Source organism: Dreissena polymorpha, chromosome 12 (assembly GCF_020536995.1).
Source record: "Dreissena polymorpha isolate Duluth1 chromosome 12, UMN_Dpol_1.0, whole genome shotgun sequence".
Taxonomy (NCBI): Eukaryota; Metazoa; Mollusca; class Bivalvia; order Myida; family Dreissenidae; genus Dreissena; species Dreissena polymorpha.
In genome coordinates, this window is record NC_068366.1 from 64,619,512 (window position 1) to 64,644,121 (window position 24,610).

The window sequence follows — 24,610 nt, forward strand, 5'->3', positions numbered from 1 at the left end:
GTATATACATAATATTTATCGTTTTCAGAAACAGTTTTTATTGTCATTCCAGGAATGTTCATATGAAACCTATTTGGACGACAGTAGTGAACAGAATAGAAACTACATTTTACACAACAACATGAACTGAAAATACGATTTCAATCATTAACAATATATTATTTGCATTTAATGATATATAAGATATAATTAAAACTAGAGATTTACTAAAGCTCTTTAAAGTTTCGTTCACGTTGAATGTTTATGTACTGTATATACAGTATATGCTGTATAGCTGGATTGGGAGAATAGTGCCTGCTTTAGTTTCGTAAGTCAATTTAAATCTGATAAAAGAACAGATCGAGTAATGCTATAATACAACTTTCACATATGTTACGTCTGCGGTAAATCTATCTGAAGGCATACGCAGTTCAAAAGACATACTTTATTAAACAGGTCCGTAAATGGGCTATTTTAATGTTATCGGGATACATATCCAATCGTTACTTCTACTTCGTTTTAATATTAAGATTCGATCGACAAACAATCTGACGAAGCAGTTCGAAGAAAATGAAGTGCGTACAAACAACCAATTAACTATGGTTACCCTGTCCACATTAAAACTGTCACACAGTATAAAGACGTCAAAAAACTATTAAAGATAGGGCTATTTATACTGCTGGTCTTTGATGTGTGAAAATGTAATAAACGGTCACTTGATTTTGAAGATGTTCGCATGAGTAAAACCTGTATATATGAATAAAACATGTTTTATTAGTATTGTAGCTCAAAATGTTTTTAAACGGACACAGCATAATTCAATTTTTTAAGTAAAAAATGAAATAAAGTCGTATTTAGCTTCTTTTGTGAAAACGAAACAAATCAAATGTATGATTATCGAAAAGATAACACAGCACAATTAGAAAAATGAAGTGTATCAATTCTATTCGAACAATAAACCATATTAAAATTATGTTTATAAAATATTAAATATTACCAAAAAAACATTTAATCCAGTTTATTCGTGTAAGCAATTCAGCCAAGTATTGTGATTGACAAAGATTATAGCAATAGATCAAATACAACGGTCTTAATAATTAATGAAACGAAATATGATTTTCTTTGCAAAACAAAATGAAATCTTGATCACCTTTATCCTGCCTATTTAGTCATGTTTGTGTACGTTTAAAACATGCGCTGGCAGGTGTGTTAAGTGAAGTTGTATTATCGACAATGTACTCAATTAAAACATTCGTGTTCACATACAGAGCGTTTATACGCGTTGCATTAACGTGTTTCAGTTACGTCAATTATTAAATTATTACGATGTAGATCAGGTAAGTACTTAAACGAAAATTTGTAATGTCATTTTAATAATCGGACTTGAACTCGATACAAAAAGCTGATAATTTGCCAAGAGAGTTAAAATTAGTGTCAATGTCTACTCAGAAGTAAAAAACGTAAATGGCTTTCATAATTACCTTTCCATTAAGTTTCCTTTAATTTCCTTGAATTTGTATGATGTTTCGTTGTCCATGTTAATGGGAACGTTATTGAAAGGGTTGTTTCCTCTAAGGGCATTGCTACTACTTTGTATAAGTTAAGTGTTCTGCTCAGAAATACTGAATTCATTTGGAATTAACTTTATGGATACGATGAAGTCCACAAATGACGGTGATCGCTTACATCTTAACATAATAGTAAAGTCTTCGATTTTGTCTTTATTAAAAGTAGTTTAAAAATAAGTTCAACAAAAAATATAATCATAAACTATTATATAATATCCTGTTTAGTATGTTAATTTTGGCTAGAAAGGTAAGAACATATTCCCGAAATTAAGACAGAACTGAAGAACATTTAATTAAATGTTGACGGACAATCATAGCCAAAACAAAACGATTCATGGGCTGAAAATATTAGACTATTTAAAGACAAACATATCGTTCACTATTTATATCCGAAATTCTGACGTCCGTATAATACTGGTTCTTGAGTTTATAGGACATTATAAAACACATATGTTTTCGTGTCCAATGTTAACGAAACTCAGAATAAAACGTATAATTCAAAGAACCTTGTTAAACCATCTTAGACGAAAATCTCTTGGTTTCTCCGAGAAATAATCCTTCTTAGACTAAGCTTACCGAAATCCGACAGCATACTTCACTTCTTCATATGCGAACCGTATCTCGTAATACACTGTTGGCGTTAGTGTTTTCAAAAGTGCTCTTTGACAAAAGGTCAACTCAAGTCCGATTTTATAACAATAGGTTATATCCCCGCGCGCAAAAAGAGATATAGGAATAAATGTCAAGTATTGCTTGCTTATCGTGTAAAAAATAGCCTTTCTTAATGCAGTTAAAAGATATATTTTCATTTACAAATGAACAGCCGTAAAAGTCATGTTATTGAATACACATAGTTTCACGAAAAAAAAGCCATAGTACGTAACATAGTATGTGTGGATAGATATGTCGGGCACAGTGGTGATCATCGATGACATTAAATGAAATGACGCATGGTCTGCATGAGATACGTTCATAATGGCTGTGCGTCAACAAAATTAGATACCGACTGGTTGTTTACTGTTTAATGAAGTATCGAATAGAAAGGAAAGGTCATTAACGCAATATATGAACATGATTCAAGACGCATAACGGCAAATGAACAGCATTTATTCAGATATCAGGATATGGTGAAAGGTACAAGGTAATAGAAGGTATTCTACAGATTTTGTGACTAAATAATAATTATATTTTGTTTAACCTAATTGATTTAACGTATGATGTATCGAGTAGAAATTTATGTATTAAAATCATTGTCGAAAACAATAGTTAAAAAGCCTGCTTTGAATATAACAATTATTCATGTATTTTTCATATCGCAATATTAAAAACAAAAATAAGTGTTATAAGTGTGGGTTTGTCATGCTCATTTTTGAAACATTAGATCAACATAGCATCTACTTTGTAGTCAAATAGCTCGTTCAGTAGAATTACTGTCATTAAATCGAGCATTTTTATGTCTATTTTAGCAGAGTTTAACTGGATGAATTTATTAAATAAATATGAAGTACTATATCTCATGAATGAATTTATTTATTGTATTATTACGTATAAAAAGGTGCAGATTTAAGTTGAACACTATAATACTATAATAATATTAATAATGCCCAATTATGCCAGGGGAACAATACATTTTAACCGACGTTAAAACTAATTATACACAACATAAAATCGCTGTCTCTATTTGGTTCGAGTCTGCAAATAGAGTTAAATAAAGGTAAGCGTAGGGTATCGCTTAAAATTGTTTACTTAATAATTTCAATAAATCAATTTCAGAATAGTAACTATGGATTCCACTGTTGTGAACGCTAACACTTCTTTCAACACAACACTGCCATACCCCAAAACGATGCCGTTACCATGGCAGGACGTTCGCGATGCATTTATGTGGGCAACTGCAATTTTTACACCATGTTGCATTATCGTCTGTGTTGTCGGTAATTCCTTAACAATTGCCGTAATGCTTTCAAAATCTTTTTCGAATATGTATATTAGATATGTATTGTTGGTGTTGGCAATTTCGGACTCTATTTTTCTCACATCGTTTACATTTAACAGAGACTTCGTCATCGAATTCGTCGGTTATGACATAAAAGCACTATCATCGGCGTGTTGTAAACTATATTTTGTCGTCGTTAAGACATTTAAAATGATGTCATCGTGGCTAGTAGCATTAATCTGTTTTGAAAGATTCGTCGCTATTGTGTTTCCATTCAAGGCGAAAACATGGTTCACACCGAAGACAACACTCTACACAGTGATTGGGATATTTTCCATTATGTCATCCTACAATTGTTTATGGTCCGTTTCGTCAGAAATCGTGGGTGGAATTTGTAAACCGGATATCGCTACCATTGACAGGCATGATTTAAGTCACGTTCTTATGTTGGTCGGGACTGCTTTACATTCATGGATACCGATGGCTATAATGTTATTGCTAACGCCGTTGACGATAAACGCCTTGATGGTTCAACACGGTAAGAGAAAGTCAATGACTACGGCTGCGGCCCAACGATTACATGTAAATCAAGTCAGAAACCAGCCAAACATCAGCGACGTAGAAAATGACGCATCAAATGAGTCCGTCCGGATATCAATTATGCTGATTTCCGTAGTAATTGTATACATAGTTTTTATGTTACCCATTACTGTTGTACATAATATGGCTTTTATAAGAAATATTAGTATGATGGATAAAAATAGCCTGCAGTATTTTGTTCTGTTTCAAGCAGCGCATATTCTTCAAGATTTGAATTTTACTACAAACGTTTTCATGTATGTCTTGAGCTCAAAGCAGTTTAAAAATGAACTATTTAAGATCTTAAAATTGCGACGTAATTTGTATGTACATCGATCGCGAATTATAAGAGCTGAATCTACACAATTGAGCGTAATCGGAAATGACAACAACGTACGCGTATAGAATGTAGCTTTCGGCGTTTGAAAAATACAGTGCATATGGTTTTACATTAAATTATTTACGAATACAAGGAATATGAGATTACAAGTATTTAGATAGTATTAAGTGAACCTTGGTTGAGCAGCTCGTATAGGCATGCATAGATGTCTTAATTACTACATTGTTACTTTTTCATAAAAAGATTACAATCGTGTTGAGAAAATTTTTTATACTGCAGATTGAAAACAATTTGTGAGTATTTATTGCCTTCGTTAAATTTAATTCATGATTGTTGAATTGCATCTCAAACACTTGGTATTAATGTACATTAATATGTTTCGATTTTACCGCGTTTTCATATGTGTTTGTTTTGAAAATAGTGTCTTAAACAAAACGATTTGTTAATCGGTGATGGTGGTTCCTTTTCTACGTCTTGAAATGTTATATTCATGAGATTTTCTGGTATTTGATTACTGAAATGACAATCGGCAAGTAAGAGTAGAGTGAACATGATGCTCATAAACAGTAAAGGGAAAACGTTTATGCATATAATCGTTACTTTACATTATAAAAGACGACTGATCTCGATAATTGCTTGTTATCGAGAAGTTGCACCTTGCATAACGCTATCTTCCTAAAATGAATAACCATTATCTTAAGTTAAAATATATACCATCAATGCATGGGTGGGAAAAATTGTTATCAAGTGAATGTTTAGCTGTTAATTGTCTCTATATTCACTTTTATAGCTTTTTAATGTCAATTGCAAGGCTATGAGAGCAATTTAAATTTAAACTTCCGTGTAAGCAAGAACTTCCAGTATGATAATAAGTGTGACCTTTCTCATGTCATTCAACTGGTTTCAACCCACAATACTGAGCAATAACGATTTAAAAGCGGTGACCCAAGGTTTTCTCATTTACAATTTATTGTTGTGTTTTCTAAAATGTCCTGTATGGAATACAAAAAAATCGTATTGACCTTAATTAAAAAGCAGCAGTTGGTAACGTGACTTGAAAGGCTTTAATTTCAGTATAAGTCGCTAATTTTACGTGGTGTGTTTTGTATATTCCATATCATGTGTTACTATCGTTGTTTTCTTTAAAAGCTCGTTGTCCATAAACTAGTTTGCACCATAGCTAATTTGATATGTTAAACATGTATAGTGGAATATAATATTCAAAGTATTAAATGTGGTTTAGATGTTGTATTTCCTTTCAATCACTAGTGATGTTTTAAATAAATGTGTCTATTTCCAAAAAAATAGTTTTGTTCAATTGTTTAGAAACAATAGTATACATTCTTAGTACATTTAATACAACTAGTCTTTAATTATCGCTTCTTTATATATATAATGGTATTATCCAAAAGTGCCCCGCAAACTGATTTTCCTATTACGATGATTATAATCGTCCCGCCGATAGAACGCAGAAGAGGAAAGCTGACTGACATATTTGATACGCTGCTCAAATTAGAAAAAAGAGATCGATTTTTAGGTTTTTAGCAACATGGAATATCTATTACGAATAGAATACATTGCGTTGCATCTATTAGTGTAAATCGCTATAAACAAACAGTCAAAGCGCAACATAAGGATAACATAAACTTTCTAGAATAAAAGAAGATTTAGCAAACACACATGATCAATTCTTTAGCATAAAGTAAAATACTTGCCATAATAAAAATATTATGAAAGTTTATTGTCGGACACAGTACGAAAATTGGCTTACAGTCTATGAAAGTGAAAATCTATTAGATCTCGTCAGATCTAGTGGTAATGTCTTACTAGCTTTTATTGTTATGAGCGGCAGAATTGTACATGCTATCAATCTGACAGTTAGAGTTTGTTTTTACATTTAGTTGTTGACATTATTCAACGATTATATGCGATTCGAATATGGTATCAACAAAACATTAACAAAAAACTTTTTGGAAATCAAATCATCAACAAGTAATAACGTGTATTAAAAAAGCCTGCACTAAAACGGGTATATCTAAAGTAATATGTTAATTGGATTGGAGTAAAAACAATCTTGCGAAAAACATATATGGGACTTTAAAGGTTATATTGAAAATATTATGATACAGGTCAATACACTGCGCTGTGTGGGGATGGATCAATAATATTAGTGACTAGTCGAAAATGGTTATCACACATTTTCAGGGTTTTTTTAAATAGCGCACTGGCCAAGTTCATTAGAGTATTGCATTTGTGTTTTTATTGAAACACAACTAAAATATCTTATAAAAGCTGATAAAGTATATAACGTTAACTTCAAGAGTCAAGAAGGCTTTGAAGAAGCACTCATATACTTTCTTAAAACTCATGCACGTTTTTTAAAATTAAAAAGCAACATATTGTGATTTAATCACAATCTAAATTCCGTAAATACTACACACACACACACATATATATATATATATATATATATATATATATATATATATATATATATATATATATATATATATATATATATATATATATATATATATATATGCTAATGAGACACCATTACAAACCATGGTTTATGACTATTATTATAACATCAGCTATGCTGAATTTATTTCAAAACAACAGACAGAACCCTATAACTGTTTGTAAAAAAACAGGAAACATTATTTGACAGTAAAATAATGCTTATGATTTGACTGTGATTATGTTAATGTAAGAAATAACTAAGACGACGGTTCAATGATGTCTTGACAGTACGATGCAGCTGGCAGACCTTTTATGAAGGTAACTCAGGTTCAATTTGGAAAGTTTAAGTTAAAAGGAAGCTCTTCTACGGAAAAAAATAGTTGTCTTTCCCTTTTTTTCAAATTTTTCAGCTTCTATTCATAATTCAATAAAAGTCCATACTTTGTCTCTAATATTTGTGTCAAACACACCATCTCATAGATTTTTAATCAAAAGATCATGCCGCAATGCATTAATATTAAAATCTGACATTCACTTTACAATTCCGGAATCCCGTCCAAAATTCCGGATAGCCGTGGTGAGAAGCACGTAAACCAACCACTGTGCTGACGAAAATCCTTTTATATTTATTGAATTGTAGTCATTTTGTAACCAGAGAAAAAGAAAGAGAGATAGAGAGCGCATGTAAGAAACCGTTTTCGTATCATTTTCTTCTGAATACTTAGGTCCATGAACATAACTCTGGAAAGACGTAATGTCGACAGTGCATATATAAACCAATCAAAAACTAGCATTGTTTACCCGACATAAGCATTGATTTTTATTTTTTTATTACAAGTTATGACTGCAAAACAATTTATTACATATTAAATGATTGGATAACAGCAACACGTTAAACAACTTTTAATTTGTCTGATTTCCAGACAGTTCTATTTCAGGAATGGGACATGATAGAAAAGTGTCAACAATTACTTTCTCAGACAATTTATTGCGTTTTACTACATCCTTAATTGATACTCTTCCTATTCTGTAGTTAAAATTGAATGCGTCATTAGCCCAATAACAAAGTATCACCAGGCACTTACGTATACCTTGATTCTTGTGGAATATTGCATTATTGCGAATTCAGTGGCAACTGGATGTCTGATCGACAGTTGTTGGCTGTGCTACTAAAAGTATTATATTATTGAGTTTGACGTATTGAAGTAACAATAAGAACAGACAGTTTATTAATTTTAATACGTAAGTATATCGTCACGAATGGATATTTTAATAAAAAATATGTCACGTGCCAGTACACTATAGTAGAAAACTAAATCGATAATAAATCATATATCTATATAAACTAAATGATATTTTGTAACAAAATAACAGACGAGGACAACAAAGAGTTTAAACAGATGAAACATTAAAAAAATTGAATTTAGTAAGGACGCAATTACGTTTCTTTAACTAAATATATAAGTTTGAAAAAAAGAACAATTAAAGAAATAATTCACATACTATCAATCACTGTAAAGTAGTACATAAACTTCTTTCAATGGAAGTACAGAGAAATATTAATTTAAATAAGTCGTCTTTATACAAGTTTTTCGTATTGTTAAGGCTTCCTTTACTATTTACATTAAATATTTCAATGAACATTTTGATGTTAATAATCTTTACAACTTAAAAGCATATGGATTCATGTATTATAATAGTTAAATGTATTTTTGTCGTAACAAACTCTAACATTAACACACAAAAATAAAATGGAATACATATTCTATGCCCCTATGGTCACAACAAAGGCAATAACGTTATTCCCACCAGATATGGCTGCGTGTATCTTCCGGTCTGAATTCTCAAGTGGTGGGCAAAAGCCCTTAATTTAAAAAAAATACAAACGTAAACTCGTTTGCAATCAATTTAAGTAGTATTCATATCCAATAATAGTTTTTTAACATTCTATAATACCTTGTATAGAAAATCTATTCATATAGCCTAACCATTCCTGGTTGAAGGTGTCAATAAGTCTACACTTAAATCAGCTTAAAAACCATGACCAAAAAATTGCATATTAAAACAAGATCTTTTGTTTCGTTTGTCAAATATAATCATGATTCACTATTATTTCAATTAATTTGTATTTAAACGTTCTGTTTCATTGTTTATAACGATTTAAAAATAGCAAAGATTAATCATCTAACGATCGTAGTCATGTTTATATGTTAATTAAGGTATTGTAAAATCAACAAAATACGTATACTTAACTCGATAATAATATTTGGTTTATTGGTCTTTATTTTTGGTAAATGAAACAAGTATAACACAACATCTGCTCAGAGAGATTACTGGTTTCGAGCATAGCTCTATAATAGCCTTAATGCCATTGTATACGATGTAATGAAACTATGGTCTATTCAATTTTATTGTTCTCATTTTTGATATCAGATTTTACTCTGTATCGTATGTCACATATTTTATGTAAAATCAATATGGACTGTTCATTCATGTATAAAGATAATATAATTATGACAAAATCAAAAGTGCCAAACTAGACATCCATCAGATCTGGAAAAATTATGAAATTGTTTGTTGCTCCACAACAAGATGTGATGGTATTATGTAAACGATAGGCAGTGCAAATTAAATGTATTTTTCCGGAAACATTATCAGCATTGTTTCGACATCTTAATGATAAGGTCCCGTTTGACCACAAAAATGTTTTCAGAGTCGCACAATTTAACAGAGCTGTCAATTTCTTTTTTGTTAGCGCTAATAGAAATTAAAGTACGAAGACATTTAAACAGCTGCTAATGCTCGCAAACGGCGCTGCTTTCAAATACCTGTTATTTTGGATAAAGAAAGTATTGTGAAAGCATGCAAAAATTTGAAAAGGCAAGAGAAAAAATCAACTTAAGCAATGTCGGAGCCTGGTTCCCCCATTTCAAGACAATTACTCGTCATAGTCACATCACGGATTTAATAAAATGTACGTTATAATAATATTAAGCGATTTCAGCGGAACCCATTACTTATGAAAAAGTTCTGCAGGATTGTTCCCTATATGTCGAGTAAAATGATATGCTTCTGTCAATTCACTTTAATTTATTCTGATCGACATCTACGATGTTTTTACTATTTCCATAAAAATTCTCTTGATCAAGTACAGCGTGTTCATATTAGAAACCAACTAATGCAAATCAGTCTAAATACTTGATAAAATGCCAATAATACAGTAGAACACGCGAAACTGGCCCACTGCAGGAATTACCGATAATTATGCATTACAATTCAATACAGGAATAATCGACCATTATGCACAACAATGCACAAGGTAACGCGATACGAACTCAATACAGCAATAACCACGAGAAGAGCACAACAAAACAGAAGTAAACGTTATACTTACTAAAGGCAGCAATGTCCTACAAATACTTACTAACTTAAAGACGAATTCCTATGACCACGATGATCTGGTTTCAATCTTACTGAGTCTCTTCAAATTGGTATGTTTTCAAACTTAACCAGTATTATAGTTATTACATCACGTTGTTTTGCGTGTATTCAATTTAAAACATAACAAAAGAAAATAAAGTTGACAAACATGAACACTTTTCTATGACCTCTTGAGCACAAACAATATGACTTTGCGTGTGAAAGCTTTAATTAAGTTATCACTAAGATATATTTGTATTCATAAGTTGGATGCAGAAAAAGGTTCCCTGCTTGTTGTGTGAGAAAAAAAAAGTAACCCTTCATACAAAACGGGAAATAAACAAATATATAAATCATGCCGAAAAACTCGGATAGGATACCGGCTTTCGATCCGGCTAGAGTTACACTATAAAAACGTGTATCATAGATTCGTGTTGAGAAACAAAATTGCCTTACATCTACATAGTTGTTTACCTGGAAAACATGCACAAAACAATATCAAAAGAGCTTAGATATTCGCTTAACCTTAACACGATAAAATGCAAAACAGTAAAGTATATAACACTCAAAGTCACGATAACAATGTTCTCGAACAACCATTCAAGATGAAGTCGTATATTCGATTACCTCTATATGACGTGCCAAAAAGCTGGTATGACTTTAACTAAATGTATATTCATTTTTCCTTGGGAAAATGGGATAAAAACAAGAAAGATGAAACCAGATAACTTTCGACGTATTAACGTTATTTTAAATGAAACTACATTCACGTTGAAAACTTGGGATTCGAGTGGTATAACTGTGAGTTTCAAACAACATATATAGTAAATTTTAGGGATTTAAAAAAAATACAGTTCTGAAAAGACGACAAGCTTAGCAATAATCACATTTCCTGTGGGTAAGCTCGTTGCTCCTTTCTATTTTTAATGCAGCATTTTGTTTAAAAACATGAAACAATAAACACCGTAATAGCATAATAAGCATGCACATCACCCAAATAGGAACTTGCTCTTCGAATATATATTGATCAAGAATATATTTCCACTCATTTGTTCACATGCGCCCGACTCATATTGTGATAAACTTTTTTTATAGAACGGGGCTGATGTATCACCGACTCGAGTGGGTGATATATCAGTTCATACAGTCAATTTATGCAAACAATAATACTGACATCTTTCCAATATACTTAATGATCGATCACTGTCTTATCTTCAATTACAGTTGTAAAGAATTTCCAAAGTAAGCAATGTCCTTATGTTTACTGTTTTCGACCACGTGTTTTTCCCGCGTAACTTGGCTACGAGGGCGACAGGCAAACTTCCTGTGCCATTTATGCAACGGAGGTGAAGGTGATCTAAGGGATATGAGATAGCAAAAGGCCTGGATACAAAACAGGACAATATTTGCGCAGCTACTCTTTTCAGAGTTATGGGCAGAGACTGCTATCAAATTTGTCAACACTTAGATTTCCCTGACGGCGATAGGACAAAGGTGAGTGCAAAACTCAAAGCACTGAAATAACATTTTATGCCAAAAACAAACGTCATGTATGAACGATATGTTTTCAAAACTTCCGATCAGTTACAACACGAAGAGGTAGACGAATACGTTACCAGTCTGAGGGGTTTCTCTAACTCCTGCATTTCGGCACTTTGCAAAGTCAACTGATTCGTGATATAGTAGTGTTAGGCACCAAAGACAGTGGAGCAAGGTCACGGATGCTTCGTGAACCAAAGTTAAAACTTGCGAAAGCATTTGGCATGTGTAGAACGAGCAAAATAGAAGATAGCCTAATGAAGAAAATATCTTCTCCAGAAGAAGTGAACTATGCTACAAAACATGACAAAAAGAAGCGTGCTTAAGATATTGAAGAAAAAAGTAACTGCCGATACTGTGATGGAACACATGCCAAACGCGAATGTCAAGCATATGAAAAGGTATGCTCAAAGTGCATGAAAAAGGACCATTTTGCAAAAGTTTATCTTAAAAGCTCGAGACCAAAGGTTAACATTGTGGAATAAACTGACTGTAGTGATGCGCAAATCTATACAGATAAACAGTGGTTCGTGATGTAACCATGTCATTGCTGAATACCCGGAAAAATAACAGGAAAATCAAATTCCAAATATAAACTGGTGCGTCATGCAACGGCTTTCCAACCAGTGTGCTATCACGAATAGCAAAAGAGAACAAGCCAAGAATTTTGCCATCAAATAACAAAGCTGATATTGCATGACATTGGTATATTACTACCAGTCGGAAAATGCGCAATCAACTGCACTGTGGGTCAAGTTAAAAAAATGATTCAATTTCATGTTGTGGAGATCAACAGCAAAGATACCTCAACATTATTGTCAGCGGCAGCTAGCGCAAAGGTTGTAATCATCACTGTAAATGTGGTAAACAGTGTAGTACAAACACCAGAGACAAGTCTTACCAAGGAATTCATTATTCAAAAATACAGTGATATGTTTGATGACCTGGTATATCTACCAGGGACAAACAATATTAAAATTTATACAACTATAAAACCAGTTCAGCATCAGCCTGGACGGGTACCAGTTGTCAAAAAAGCAGAAGTAAAAGCAGAAATCAAACGACTTATGAAAAAAGGAGGAATCACAAAGTTTGTTGAACCTACGGACTGGATTAGTAGTTTGGTGGTTGTAAGGAAACAAAAAAGCTCAAGGGTTGTTTGGATCCTGAAGATCTAAACAAAGCTATTAAGCATTAAAAGTACATGATGTCAACAATTGAGGACATTCTTCATAAAAAGTAAAACGCCAAAGTATTTAGAGTTCTTGATGCTAAAGACGGATTTTGGCAAGTAAAATTGGAAGAAAAAAAATAGCTACCTTACATCATTCCGGACTCAATTCCGTCGATATAGGTGATAACGCCTCCCGTTTGTAATTCCGTCTGCACCAGAGAAATTTCAGCTCAGACAACATGATGCTTTAGATGTAGGTTAATTTATGGTTAAGGCGAAACCATGGAAGAAGCCATAAAATATCATGATTAGAATCTTATTAGTGTTGCGAGCAAGAGCCGTAGGATTGAAGCTAAACAAGCAAAATATAAAGCTTCGACAAACTAAAGTAAGTTACATGTATCACCTCCAGCGGTAATCGTCCAGATCCAAAGAAGATACAAGCAATATTAGATATTCCAAAGTCAATTGATGTTAAAGGAGTTCAGCGTTTGGATTAGTGAGATATCATTCCAATTTCTTATCACATTTGTCAGAAGCATGTGAACCTTTGCGAAGTTTGACAATAAAGTGGTATTGGCAATCACAAGAAGAAGCCTTTGCCACTATAAAGCGACTAGTGACTGAGCAACAGTGTAAAGAAAATCCCATTAATGTGGAAACTTCGCCCAAAACAGAGTGGTGACCAGACATCCTTAGGTTAATTACAAAGAAATCAACCTCCAAAGAAATATGAAGATTTCGTTTAAGTACATGTGTACTTAAAAAAGTAGAGTAGTTAAGTTTGTTAAATCAAAAAATAGTTATAGATGATTAAAATTCGTTTATGCATTATGTATTATGGATAGACTGTGTTTGTAAAGTCAAGGTGTTTTTCCAATCCATGCGAAATTTCACTATCGATTAGTGGTAAAAGTTACAATCTCATACCCTATTGGCGTGTACTTTTTATGCTCCCAGCGAAAGGCATATAGTTTTCGCACTGTCCGTGGGTCGGTCGTTTAGTCTGTCTGTCCGTCCGTCACACTTTTCGTGTCCGCTCTCTAATTCCAGTAGTTTTCATCCGATCTTCACCAAACTTGGTCAGAAGTTGTATCTAGATGATGTCTAGGTCAAGTTCGAAGATGGGTCATGCCGGGTCAAAAACGAGGCCATGAGGTCACGTAGTGCGTTTTAAACATTCATCATGGTGGTCGCTCTCTAATTCAAGTAGTTTGCATCCGATCTTCACCAAACTTGGTCAGAAGTTTAATCTAGATGATCTCAAGGCCAAGTTCGAACATGGGCCATGCGTGTTTATGTTAATATTTCTTTAAATGGTATAGATTACTGGTGCATTTTCTACGTTTTATTATTTCATTGTTTGTAAAGAAGGGAAGATGTTACGATATATAGGAAATTGACTTGCTGAGAGAATATTAGTTTATTGTAACCTATAACGTTGGGTTCTGTGTACTACGTCATCGTATATTGTTGAACAAGATACTACTTGAAACGATACTGCATGAAACACTTAGTAGGGACCGACACGTCTCGGGTCCGAAAAAGACGCATAACCGTTCATATTCGTCGACCTATATAAGAATATATTGAAAAAATATATTAATGCCAATGCCATTCGTATCACCTGAGCGTCTGAGATCGCATGTTATCAGTCGTGCCTTGTTTGTCAAGAATACCATTTTCATTTTAACGACATCTGCTTAATCGCGGAGGAGATGTTAACGAAACTTTAAATCAATGGTCATTTGTAAGTACGTTCATCTAATGGCATTTTCTGATTTTTTAAAACGTGTTGATGGGATCAAAACTGACCATGACCCAGGGGCCACATCTTTATGACTTGCATGCTCTAGACAATAAAGAATAATGCCATTATCCCGGCAACTATCAAAAGCGTCCAGAGTAAGGTGCGTCGAATGACCATCCACTAGTAGTATCAGCGGTTTTCTGACCTGACGCTCCTCTATATCGGGTATGAATACAGTTTCAAGCCAACTGGCGAACAATTCCGATTCCATCCAACCGTTTCTACTTTTGCCTCAAACTGCTTCATCAGACCCCTCAAGCATATTCCTGGTGATTATCCGGCCTGGAAACACACTCATCGGTCTGAGGAATTGTGCTGCTGCACTCATGCCAACCAGAACCGTGATCTGGGATTTGTCAGATGCGGATACGCTGTAGACGGATTTCGTCCTACGCACACCAAGTACATGGCCCGTTTTTACTGCCAGGGAAAATCCTTACACATCCACGTTGTACATTCTGGTAGGATCTAAGAGTATATTTTTGTCCTCGACAACCTCATAAATGTCCTCTCTAAAGTCATGAAACCATCCTTCAGCACGCTCTGCGGTTATCACCGCACGTTCTTTCCCAAGTTGTCTGGGAGATCTCAGTTAAATGTCAGGGTGCCTCTCCATTAACGCATAGTACCAGTCCTTTCCAGGCACCCCATCTTTAAACGGCGTTTTGCGTCCATCTTCCTTTACAATTTTGCCAACAGTCCTTATCAGGTCATATTTAGTCCGTCCATAACCGATACGTGACCTTTTTCAGCCACTCGACTATCATCTTCTCATCAGCAGCTGTGAGAAATGTATGTGCATTCGATGTTGGAATAAACCTTAACCTCAAGCATCGTTTACCTTTGTACATTGTAGAGCCTGGATGCCTTTTAAGTAACCCATAGATTTACTTTTTACTGCTCTAACTGCGTTTTGCAGGGCAGTCTTGTCATACTTTAGTGGACGACTCATCCTAGAAATAAAATTCAGAGTCTAAACAACTTACAAAATACATAGCAATAGGGTCAGCAAACACCCCAGACTGATAAAATTATCTAAACATTTGACTTTCGTGTTGTTGTTTTCTTAGAAAGGTATAAATTGACCCAATTTCATTATTTCAAAACCATTTATATTGACACATGGGAAATAGAATATCATTTGCTAATGTAAGTACAAGTTTTTACATACATTTGTATCAAGTTTCATTCTAAAAAAAACAAGTATCCGGAAAGGCACTATTGAATTTTATGTCGGGCTCTTTCGTATACCTACGTAATACCCATACAAATCGCATGAAGTCACATTTATACTTGTCACTTATGACTGTAACCATTTACATAACATAGTTCACTTGTACGCTGTCAAGCTTAAATATAAACAGTATTATTCGAAAATAATGTCATTAAGGTTGCTTAGCATACCCAGTAAGAACGTCCAAAAAAATTCTTACCTTCAGAACAATTTTTTTTCTAGTTTTTCAAAATGTCCGCGCCTTGAAACATTGCAAAACCGGTAAAGAAAAATCGCGCTTTCTGCTCATGCGTAGATAATGACTTCCAAGAGGTAAAATGTATTTCGGAATGTCTAAATGTATCCGGACTTAGACCCTATTTGGAGAAGCCCGATATTTTAAATAACCACAAGGCTCAGAGGTAGTACAAACATACACACAATTTGTAGTGTTTATACATACATGGTTACTACAAGATGACTGTTTTCCTACCATTACTATAAAAATTGAAAAAGTTTATTCCATTAGCACCAGTCCATCCTAGTCCGGCTTTGCAATAAGTGTGCAAAGAGAATCTTATGGTGGTCCTTTTAGATAGACTTTTATTTTCCTTCATTCATGAAGAGCATAGCATATAATACAAGCAAGGAAGTACAATCGAGTATATACACACACATGAGATCATAAATGAAACAACTCAATACATTCAATTAGATTATTTACAAACATAAGTACAACATAGCTATGTAGATGATAAATAATTGTTAATTCCTAAGAAAAATAATCACATTGAAATAATAATTAAAATCATTTTTTTTCAGTGTAATTTATTCGCCGAGGATATGTCTTAACGCGAACGCGAAAATAAAGACATAATAGACGAATATACTTAACATGTGTCATAGGTTTTGCCTTCCACGGGAGGCTGCTATATAGTGTTAAGATACACTAATATAGATTGGATAGACATGTCAACATATGTGTAAAAAAACAAAACGCACAAAACCTGGCTCAGAGCGTCTAACACTAGTTCAGGATGCTAACAGCAGCTTTGCACAATTTAAAATGCACAAAATATGAGCCAGTTTCAGATATCATTTTCAGCAACGATGCACTTTGTTCTAAGCCACTTAAGTGGATGAAGCGCGAAAATTCCGTTATACCGATGCATTCAATTAGAGTTGTCCATTACTGTTTTCGCTTATCCTCTAACAGGTTGCAATAACACAACATATGAATTACGAGATTAATGGTTTTCAGGCAACAATGTCTGCATTCTCGTACATACTGTCTCGACACAAACATACCTATGCTATTCAATATAGTTTTACACACGTTAATTATTCTTGGGTTGTCTTTTGCTACTCTCCATAAAGGGGAGTTATTGTTGGAGTATATTACATGCAGAGTTACTTCCCATTGATCGTTGCCTTTGGTGCGACTCTGTATTTCGTTCTTAATGTTCATTACGACTTTTCGCTCAACTATTCTTTTCCATTGTCGCTTTGTGGGGAAATTTCCATCCTGGACGTATGATCGTAAGACGTTCATTAAGTCGTACTTTTGAAGTATCCTGTATGCATCAGGGATTTATCCGAGGCATTGGCCTTCTAGTTCAAATGTGACGTATAAATCTATTTTTTAAGATATCTTTCGCTAGGTATTTAGGATTCAATCTGCATATTTGGCCGGAAAAAAAACACTAAAAACTATATTGATTCTCTAAACATGACACGGTCGTTTGTCCTTACATAACCAGCGCAAATACAATTCTCTGAGAAAAAACAAACAGAAAGATTTCGACTTACGGATCTCAACCAATTTGCTGCAAACTATTTTGATTCCTCAAAAGCATTATTTCCAGGTTCTGAAAACATGCCATAATATTCTATAAATTAGTGACTGAGTGTCCAAAACGTGTGATGACTGAACACTCGCGTGTGTTCGTTAACCGAAAGCTGATTCATACAACGGATAACAAGAAATTAATAAATAGCAATTGTTTTATTGTGTGTTTTTTATTGTAAGTACTAGTCATTTGTCACAGCAAATATAAAAAAATACACACGGGTTAATAAATGGGAATGTGCTAAACCTTGAAAGCACTCAAACCTATTTTTTTAATTAAAACCCGTCGAATGGCCAAAATAGTTTTGTGTATTTCATTTAGATATAAAACATACATTTTACGATATATCTGTTTTAAGATATATTAACTCAATATTTCGCGCAATCGATATTACAAGTTTGACGTCTGTGATCCATATGGCATAGTTAAAAGCGTCGGTAAACAACAACTCTAAAGAACATTAATCATGTCTGTACATGATAATGATTTTTGTATAACTAAGCAAAACATTATAAGTCTTATCAATAGAATCATATATTTTAAAACGTCGATGATAGACTGTTTAATTTTTCAAACTCAATCGAATGTCAGTTTTTGTTTTCACAAAATGTAATCAATAAAATGATTTTCTGAAAACGAAAGTAGCGATTTTCAGAAAATGCATTTACCACAGCAAAAAGCTGTGTTTGTTATTAAGACCTGTGAACAATCGGGAAGTAACCAAGATACCTTTATTTAGCTTGATATTAATGTTACTTCTTTTTGAAAGTTTTGTATCAAAATGCTCAGCCTACGACCGTCTGATATTCACTATTCGCAGGATTCGATTAACAACTATTTCGACTCGAAGTGTAATCACAGTGGAGTGTTAATCGGACAGACATTGGACGATATTTGCGACGGAAGGTATGATTTAACAATTACATTTACCACTATTATTATTATTATTATTATTATTATTATTATTACAAGTGTAGTAGTCGTAGTGGTAGCAGTAGTCGTAGTAGTAATTTACTACTACCACTACGACTACTACTTCCAGTCTACAACTACTACTACTACTACTACTACTACTACTACTACCACCACCACTACTACTACCACCACTATCACCAACACCGCCATCGCCACCGCCGTTGCCGCCGCCACCACCACCACCACCAGTACCACTAGTACTAGTACTAGTACTACTACTACTACTACTACTACTACTACTACTTCTTCTACTACTACTACTACTTGTACTCCAACTACTACTGCAACTACTACTTCTTCTACTTGTACTCCTACTACTACTGCAACTGCTACTACTACTTTTACTAGTCTACTACTACTTGTTCTTCTATTACTAATGCAACTGCTACTACTACCATTACTACTACTACTACTACTACTACTACTACTACTACTACTACTACTACTACTACTACTACTACTACTACTACTTCTACTACTGCTACTACTACTACTACTACTACTACTACTACTACTACTACTACTACTACTACTACTACTGCTGCTACTACAACTACTACTACTACTACTACTACTACTTCTACTACTACTACTACTACTACTACTACTACTACTACTACTACTACTACTACTACTACTACTACTACTGCTGCTACTACAACTACTACTACTACTACTACTACTACTACTACTACTACTACTACTACTACTACTACTACTGCTACTACTACTACTACTACTACTACTACTACTACTACTACTACTACTACTACCACTACTACTGCTGCTGCTTCTACTACTACTACTACTACTACTACTACTACTACTACTACTACTACTGCTACTACTACTACTACTACTACTACTTCTACTACTACAACTGCTACTACTACTACTACTACTACTACTACTGCTGCTACTGCTACTTCTATTACTATTACTACTACTACTTTTACTACTACTGCTACTACTACTACTACTACTACTACTACTTCTACTACTACTACTACTACTACTACTACTACTACTACTACTACTACTACTACTACTACTATTACTACTACTATTCTACTACTACTACTACTACTACTACTTCAACAACAACTACTACTATTACTACTACTACTATTACTACTACTTCCTTTACTACTCATACTTCTTAAACAACGTATTCTACTAATTTAAATACTTTTTAACGTATTATTGGAAGATATATTTACGCTTATATTCAAACAATTGAAAATTAAACGAAAAAATAATTAATTGCATCTTTAAGGCTAAATTTTTCATTACGCTGGTCATAAAAGTGTTTCTTTTTTCAGGACAAACATAAACAGTATTCCACGAATCACTGTTGTGAACCGGAACGGGAAATGGGTTACAGCTGACAATCGGCGCCTCTGGGTGCTTCGGCAGCTGGAGCGACTCGGGAAATGTACTAACATTAACGTCTATGAAGGCTACTCTATACCTGCCGCGAAACTGACGTCAACTAACGGCGGTGTTACGGTGTACGTACGCAGAAGTCCGGGCGGCAACTGGCACAGCCGGTCGGCATCATTCTATAACGACAACAGCGTGTTCCGAAATGTGCACGACACCTACGGTGCGAGGCCGTACAGTAGCGAATCCAGTCGTATCAATCACAGCTACTCGTCGCCGCCCACACGAGTACAACCAACTCACTACGAATATCCACAACACTCGTATTCGGAACCTCGCAAGAACGACTCGTGGTGTAATATTCTATAAAAACTTAGTTGTTAACGACCATACTCTTAATTGTATGGAATGCATTTAACACCAGTGCCGCTGTAACGTTTTTCTTATGTATTTGCAAAGTTGACTTTTATACGTGGACACTTTGTTGTGTTATCTACAACAATGTTCCCGATATAAACTTAATGTCAAGCGATTATTCTATGTGTCAACCTTTTAAAATAGAATGCGGATGATTTAAAAAAACACACACACTGAAGAATGAGAACCAGAAAATAAAAGAAACTGCAGTTTTAATCAAGTGTTCATAATATTCTGTTGTTTATATTTGTTTGTTAAAGATTGCGAGACAGGTTGACATTGAATTCGTATAGTCTCGCTTTAATTTCAGAGTTTTATCTTATAATAATATTGTTAATTTATATATGTGTTGTTACTTGCATGTGCAGTGAACTATATGTTGTATGTGTATACATACTTGAGGATAAATATTCTTTTCTGTTCTGCTATATTACTAAATCAGTATACACATCAATGTGTTCATTATAGATCCAATAATAAAACACGCATATAAAAGTTCACTTTTTATTTATTTTCTGACCATTGTGTGTAATGTTCTTTAAAAGTGGTATAGTGTTAATATATTTAAATAAAACTTGATTGGTCTATTAATGTTTCAGTTTTTTTCAGATTGCATTGCTCGTATTGATTTAACTTATTATAAAGTTTAATAAGATGATATATGTTTTTGCGTATATATTTTTATGTTACTGTGTTGTTGTTTTTTTAATTATTTCTCGCATGTTTTTACGTGTGTAACATTAAGTTGTGTTCTTTCACAATTTTTTCTTTTACGCATGCTTTTGCACAATTTCTGTTAACAAATAAACTATTAAAACAAAATTAGATGTGTAGCAATTCATAAAGTAGATCTAGACTAGTCTTCTCCCAAGGGGAATGGCTGTGCATGTTTTGATGAAGTTTATATATATATTCATCATTTTAATGTATATACATCAGTTTAATGAAATGCATAGCATACTAACACAAACACACAGTGTACCATCACAAACACACAGCATAACATGCCAAACACACAGCATACCATGTCAAACACACAACAAGCCATGACAAACACACAACATACCATGGCAGACACACATCAGACTATGGTAAACACACAGCATATCATCACAAACACACAGCATATCATCACAAACACACAGCATACCAGCACAAACACATCCAATACCATCATTTACACACACCCTACTATGGCAAGCACACAGCATGCTATTATAAGCACATATCATATGATTTAAACCCTCATCATTTCAATGAAACGCACAGCATACCACCACAAACACACAGCGTACCATCACAAACACACATGTCATGACAGACACACAGCAGACAATGGCAAACACACAGCATTTCATCATAAACACACAGTATATCATCACAAACACACAGCACACCAGCACAAACACACATCATACCATCACAATCACACAGAATACGATTGCAAGCCCACGACATACTATTGTAAACAAGTATCATATAATTTAACTAACCTCATTTCAATGAAACATTCGATATATCAAAAGTCAACAGGAGACGGACGAGGCGTTCCATATTATTGTATGAGTAACTTACTGCATAACGACCATTTTATGAGTAGTTATGATTAGAAATCTGGTTAATTGAGACAATGACTATTCATTCTACGTGCCAGAAACGACTGTTCATTGACGAGGTGACATAGTACTTATAATTGTATTGAAATTTGTCAATTTTCTATTAGTCTGTGTGTATGTACAGTTAGTGCCTCTCGGGACTTTCTCGATAAATGGACCCCGAGATATTTCCCAAAGAAATGTTACTTTGTTATATAAAAAGGATAACGGATTTGTCTACCTTTAAAATGCATATAGTAATAGCGTTTGTTTTTAAGGACATAACATATTCTTCACAACGTTATGAATCATTAACCCTTGAAAATGTATCAATATTATATATTATAGCTATATTTTGCCTCCACACCTTTCACTGAACTAAACAAACAAATATCTATTAAAAACACTCTATTTTTAGAAAACGCATTTTCATAAAACGGCGGAAGTTTTTATAAAATGCTTTTATGAGTCGTACAGAGTTTCACAATATAACATGTAGAGAAATAGAATTCAGACATATTTGCTTGAGGTATATTTTTTAAAATGCAAATACCTATCTATGATAGATATTAATATATATTGCTCAATGCAGACGTTATGTGGAATTATATGTTAAGTTACCGATCGTTGCGTACACATGCACGTCCCCCCTCTTCATCCCCACGCTCCCCCACACACATTAAGTATTTCACGCAAGGGACGTTCGACGTGAATTAACATATCATTGTGGTATAACAGTTATGCCTAAGTCGTTCGAACGATAATACAATAGCAAAAGGAACTTAATTTTACCGAACAAAGCCCAACAAGTAATGCTACACGCTTACGTACGTCAAATGTTAAGAAAAAACACGAAACACAACTCGGGTGACCTACTCGTCATCGATCAGACCCGATTGAAGTATGAAATTCAGGAAATAATGACAAACCTTCGCGTTGGACCAATGACTTCAATCGTGTTTAAAATGTCGGCCAGTTGAAATGTATGTAAAAAATATTCAAACGGCGCTAGGCAGTAAGTTTTGATGAAAAATGTAATTGAATAAACGGTAAGGATGTTGTTTTTTTCATACGTTTTATTAAATTATGTTACCGAGGTCCGTGAAATTTGCAGGGAAAATGCCCATTACTCCTTGAAGATTTCAATATTGGATCGGGTCGAATCGATTACGAATAGGTAACGCGAGTTGTGTATCGTGTTATTTCTTAAATTTTGACCCAGCATTTGTAAAAAAATATTTCAAGATATGTACATTTCAATAACGTAAATTCATTTTTCTGGCGTTGAATAAGACCAAGTTCGAGGACATCGCTCCACAATTGAGAAAGGTATTGCTGTTCAAAGCGATGTACTCTGTTTTCGGGTGATTTTGAGTTGAATACCTTGTTAAAGATCTATATATTTGATAGTGAATTTTATTTTTGAGAGAAAATGATTTTTCGTTATAATTTGATTATGTATAATTGAAAATGATGTTTTACTTATTAATATCATAGCCAAACGCAAACCACATGTGCAACAAAAATATTATTATAGTAGTCAAAGCATTATCTGATAATATTCTACAAAAGTGTCCTCCATCCGCTGATCCGGTGAAATACGTTACGATCTTCAAAAACCGTCTTCAATACATAATTGTTTACAGTATTCATTCCTTGTACCTTATACGTCTACAAAATAAACAACAAACACAACGATATAATTGGAAATACAGCTTGTATTTTGGTATCTATGCGTACGACCAGATGACACATTTATAACGTATGACAATAAACAAATATGAACAATTCACATTTTGATATTCCTGATATACATTTCATAACTTATACATGAACTTACGCTCATATAGTTTACACAAAAAAACAACTGACTATATTCATGAAGATAATCATTTTCATGAGAAAACTTGTCAATACATGTATTTTATATCCAATAAAATATAAATATTAGGAAAATTAACATGTTCTCTGGTTCGTATCGCAAAGCCAAATGACTATTCCACGAGCATATTTACCCGCCAAAACAATACACTGAGCGACCCCTACAGAAGACTTTCTTATGCAAAGGAAAATAATTTTCCTCTAATTCGCTGCGCTCAAACTAGGAAAGTTATATTTCAGTGAAGATTTTGCAAATCCTTAGCATCAAATAAATGTGAATTGTATTCCGGTTCTGACCTCAAGTTTGGCATCCAATCCGTAAATTTGTTAAATTTCGAATGAAATAAAATGCAATCGAAAACAAACATTTCAGGCATATATGCAAATCAAATCGCTACTTTCGTTTTCAGAAAATAAATATGAATTGAGCCATGAGGCAAACATCACTGATAATAACGACGACGATTAAACATTATCGGTGTCATCAG

At 33.8% G+C, this 24,610-nt stretch overlaps 1 protein-coding gene across 1 annotated transcript; it reads left to right on the plus strand.

Moving 5' to 3' along the window:
* The first annotated feature begins 18,507 nt into the window (after window positions 1-18,507).
* On the plus strand, window positions 18,508-21,366 carry LOC127852951 (uncharacterized). Its single transcript, XM_052387037.1, has 2 exons — window positions 18,508-18,777; window positions 20,169-21,366. Exons 1-2 carry the CDS (start codon window positions 18,653-18,655, stop codon window positions 20,596-20,598), a joined length of 555 nt encoding a protein of 184 aa, XP_052242997.1. The 5' UTR covers window positions 18,508-18,652; the 3' UTR covers window positions 20,599-21,366.
* The last annotated feature ends 3,244 nt before the right edge of the window (window positions 21,367-24,610 follow it).

Excerpts from the sequence above, each read along its gene's own strand:
- LOC127852951 (XM_052387037.1), top strand. The coding sequence starts at position 18,653 with ATGCTCAGCCTACGACCGTCTGATATTCACTATTCGCAGGATTCGATT. Across the intron at positions 18,778-20,168 it reads GACGATATTTGCGACGGAAG|GACAAACATAAACAGTATTC; the intron begins GTATGATTTAAC and ends TTCTTTTTTCAG.